This window comes from Diachasma alloeum, unplaced genomic scaffold (assembly GCF_001412515.2).
Source record: "Diachasma alloeum isolate Michigan unplaced genomic scaffold, Dall2.0 Dall_scaffold_01062, whole genome shotgun sequence".
NCBI lineage: Eukaryota > Metazoa > Arthropoda > Insecta > Hymenoptera > Braconidae > Diachasma > Diachasma alloeum.
The window spans coordinates 340,834-345,139 of record NW_021681173.1 but is presented as its reverse complement, the minus strand read 5'-3'; the positions used below and the strand labels follow the sequence as shown (position 1 = coordinate 345,139).

Sequence of the window (4,306 nt, the reverse complement as noted above, 5' to 3'; positions counted from 1 at the left end):
AAAGTGGATATCTGTGCCACAACGTGTTTTAATTTCAGTACAAACAGCCTCAAATCATGTTTCTCCCCGTGTACCCCTGCCTTTTGGAGCTCATCCACTTCCTCACTCGATCCAGGGGGGAAAAACATAAATAAATCATCGGGTAAGTGGTAAGACGTGATGAACGGTTGGGGGTGGCTCAGAGGGAGCCAACAATTTCCCTGGTTTTACAGAGGATCGTTTATTTTTTAATTTTTTAATTTTCAATTTTAATTTTTAATTGTTTTCAATTTTTTAATAATTCACTTTGCAATCGTTGTAATCGTTAGAATTTAAGTTTTGGACTTGTTGTTTTGTATCAACCCATTATGCCCCAGAAATTCTGGAAATGCAGTTTTTAATTGGTCGCGACAGAACCGATTGATTAAAATTTAATTCATGCATTAATTTTTAGAATTTTTGATTTTTTTTTTTAATCTGTTGTCCCACGGTTTGTTATTTTTTTAAGAGACGTGATTAAAAAAAGTAAATAGATTTCAACTTTTTATAGAAATTCTTGGGTATTAATTTTCTACGTTTTTTTTTTCATAATAAAATTCAAGAAAAAAATTTAAAAATAAAAATCTAAAATTCCCGTTCAAGAAAATAATGAACAGCTAGAAAAATCAACATTAATATTTAATAAAAAAATAGATTGACATAAAAAAACCTCTAATGACAATCCAGGGTTAAATCGCATAATGTTTAACAGAATCGGTTAAAAAAACGAAAACGAAGCGTTTTTCACCCCTAAAAATCCTCATCAATCCCAATTCCCAATAAACGACAAAACTAGTAAAAAAACCCGAATAAAACTACTAAAACTAATCAAATATAATAATCAATAGCGAAGGGTGGGGTAAGATGGAGACTTTAGATTTTTCTAAATTATTCATAGCTCAGAAACAAATTTATCAATTGAGCTCAGTTTAGGCTCGTCCCAAAGGGAAAGAATTGTTCTTCGTATTGAAAAAAAAAATTAAATTTCATCAACATGTCAACCCCCCATTAACATTTGAAAAAGTCAAAAGTGTCGATTTTACCCCATCCTCCAATAAAAAATCACCGAATAACAAATCAAATTAACCACCAACAACTCAATAAACTGCGCCAACTAACCCCAAACAAACCCCCAAAAAATCCCGTAAAATACCGCCCCAAAATGACGTTCCATCTCAAAAGAAATCGCCGACCAAAAATAAAAAATGAATAAAATCTCACCACAATCCCATTACCCCCTCGAGGCGCAACTGAGGGTTGGGAGAGGGAGGCCGTTGAGTTAGGTGGGCGTCACAGGGTGCACGAAAGAGGCAGGTCAGGGCTGGGGCTCAGTAAGCTCACGGACGTCGGGCTGCGCTTTCCCCTCGCGAAAATTCCCACCCGAAAAACCCGAGAGCGCTCTCCCCCACTCGCAAAACCGCGGCGAAACAGTCCGCCGTCGCTGCGCGTGCGCAGCCTCGCGAGCCCGCTTCCTCCGCCTGACGCGCCGGATCCAATCGTCGATATATTTTTCCCATGCACACGGTAATACCCGCGAGCATCTAAGCCCCGAGTTTTCCCGTAGTAAATTGTCGGACGCGCGAGACGAACAATCACCAATTGATAAAAAAATAATAATAAGTGGTCATGTGCTTACGTAATGCTCGAGTGAACTGACTGACTCCTCTCAGTGTGAGTGCCTCTTTACTATTCTTCACGATACCTCATAAATCCGGGGGCAAAGCAATTTTTTGCCGCATTTGCAATTGTTTTTGGGGAAAAAACGATGTAGGTCGCGTCGGTTCATTATTCTCACGAGAAACATTCGCCCTCTGCCCCCTCCCCCCTCCGTCAACTGCTCCCCGCCGTCCCCCCACCACTCTCTGACAGCTTGGTCGATTCACGAGTTTGCCTGGATACACCCGCGTTTTCCCGGGCCCTCGCGCCGTCTAAACTCCTCTCAGTTGTAAATAAAATTTCCCCAATTCACAATTGCCGATGAAAACACGAGAGACAAAAATACAAACAGTCCATTGACTCATCGGGTTATTGTTTGCCAGAGCCCCCGTGAGTGCCGCGAATTCCCGAGATTCTGCAGAACGAGCCTCAATCGTTACACGGGATTATTGTCATTGTTTTACTAGCCTCCGAGTATCGCCTTAATTCCCGGTATTGCGAATCGATCCGTTGGTCGTATAAACACTGAGGGCTTTGTCATCGGTCGTGAATTTTGCCCGATCAACTGGTGAACGACGAACTGTGCTTGCACTGGTAATAATTTTTTTTTGCTCATTTGTTTGCCACGATCGACTCGCTCTTCACTCTTTGCACTCGATTATTCAGTCGGCGTCCGGTTGATTCCCCCCATAACCTCAAATATCACATCACTCGGACAGTAATGCTCCATGAATTTACCACACTCTCAGAGTATTCAATGTGAAATGTTAATGTCGTTGTTTTAGTTAACGTACTTGCGACAGGAATATTTTTAATTTTGTATCCTTACTTGCCTTTGTTTGTTTGTTTCTGACACGCAGGTTTCTGGCGTCAAAAAAAAAGTTAATAAGAGTCGAGATAATGCAATTTTATTTTTATATTTATTTCAACTGCTTGACAGTTTAAATCGATTGCTCATTGGGAATAAAATTGTGAGAATAATTAATTTGAGATAAACATGGCACAGCGTGCAAGGAGAAAAAAAATTGTCCCCGTAGTAATGTATTTGTTTATATTTTTTTTATTTGCCGACCCTTCTGAACACGCTGGTTAAACGACGCGATCATCGGAACACGAATTGTTAAAAATTAAAAATACGAAATACGGAATATTGTGAATAAATTGGGAGTAGCTGGAGCAACGAGGATTTCGCCAAGGACGAGGTGAATGACTACTGGAAATAGTGACAACGGTTGTATTCGAGTGGATTTTACTGTTGAGGAATAAGGTGTTGAGGCCACTGATTGAGAGGACTGAAAATGTCGGAGCAACACAATGATCAGCAGCCCAGTGGGAGAGACGACGCACGTACCAATCTTATTATCAATTATTTGCCACAGAGTATGACGGAAAAAGAGTTGTACAGCATGTTTGTCACTATTGGGCCAGTTGAATCGTGTCGAGTTATGAAGGACTACAAGGTGAGACAATTATTGCAGTTGCTCAATTTTACCTGTGACAATTACCATTACCCCCTTCTGCTGCATCTTGATTTTTTTAATATTAACTTGATTTATTTAATAAGTATTTCATTCATTTTATTTTATCCATTTTTTTACTGCAATTTACACAATTTTATTTATGATAATTATTATTGCTTTATTTTTTTTTATTATTTTTGTTAGTTTCATTTTTTTATTTAGTTTTTTATTCATTCATTGTTTTTAAAAATTGTAATTTACACAAAATTATTTTTTATATTGATAAATTTAACTCTTTCTCGAAGGAATTCTATTGATTCTTAACTCTATGAGAATTTTACCAGAAATATTGCAGCTTTGACGTACATTTTCGATGGTTTTTTGGGAGAAAAGGCCATTAGATGTGGATTTTCTCCCAAAAATTCTTCGCCTTGAATTTTCCAAGATTATTAAAAGTGAACAATCGATTGATTTATCGTTTAAAATAATTGACACACCTCAGACAATTAATCATCCTGAATCTTTCAATTCCCAGACTGGCTACAGTTACGGATTTGGTTTCGTCAACTATGCAAAAGCTGAGGACGCACTGACAGCAATAAACACTCTTAATGGTCTGCAGGTTCAGAACAAACGATTAAAAGTGTCATTCGCAAGGCCATCAGGCGAAGAGATTAAGGAAACAAATCTTTACGTGACAAATCTTCCTCGGTAATGACGTTAAAACATCGCCAAGTGCCAGCCACAAGTGTTCGAAAATACCAAAATTAACCATTGTATTTATTTTATCCCCAGAAACATAACTGAGGGCCAGATCGAGGACATCTTCAGTAAATTTGGTCAGATTGTACAGAAGAATATTCTTAAGGACAAGCTGACTGGACTCCCCAGAGGCGTTGCCTTCGTCAGGTAAAAATAATGAATTCTCTGATCTATAAACCGCTGAAATTAGAGCGAGTCGAAGCAAAACGAACGGTTTGGGTGGGATATTTGTTGGGAGATGGTGGAAATGGAATAGAATTAACAAACAGCTGGGCCACAGGCACATACAAGAGAAATCAAATTCAAATCTTGTGCAATTTCCAACATGTTACGGTAGAGAAGGCAGTTATATATTTATTTCACCAAACTACTTGCCAGATTATTTCTGATCTCTTCTACCTGGCCTCTCA

The 4,306-nt window shown here is 38.6% G+C and overlaps 1 protein-coding gene across 8 annotated transcripts in view; it reads left to right on the top strand.

The window, feature by feature from the left end:
- Positions 1-4,306, top strand: part of LOC107045734 (sex-lethal homolog) — a 12,515-nt gene continuing 8,209 nt past the window's right edge. For 3 of the 8 annotated variants that reach the window (XM_015268078.1, XM_015268079.1, XM_015268080.1), the window contains exons 1-4: positions 1,365-1,689; positions 2,535-3,134; positions 3,670-3,845; positions 3,930-4,043. In XM_015268078.1, the coding sequence (XP_015123564.1) occupies positions 2,973-3,134; positions 3,670-3,845; positions 3,930-4,043 (452 nt within the window). In that variant the 5' untranslated portion in view covers positions 1,365-1,689; positions 2,535-2,972. The other 5 variants (XM_029126646.1, XM_029126648.1, XM_029126645.1 and 2 more) reach the window with 5 other exon arrangements.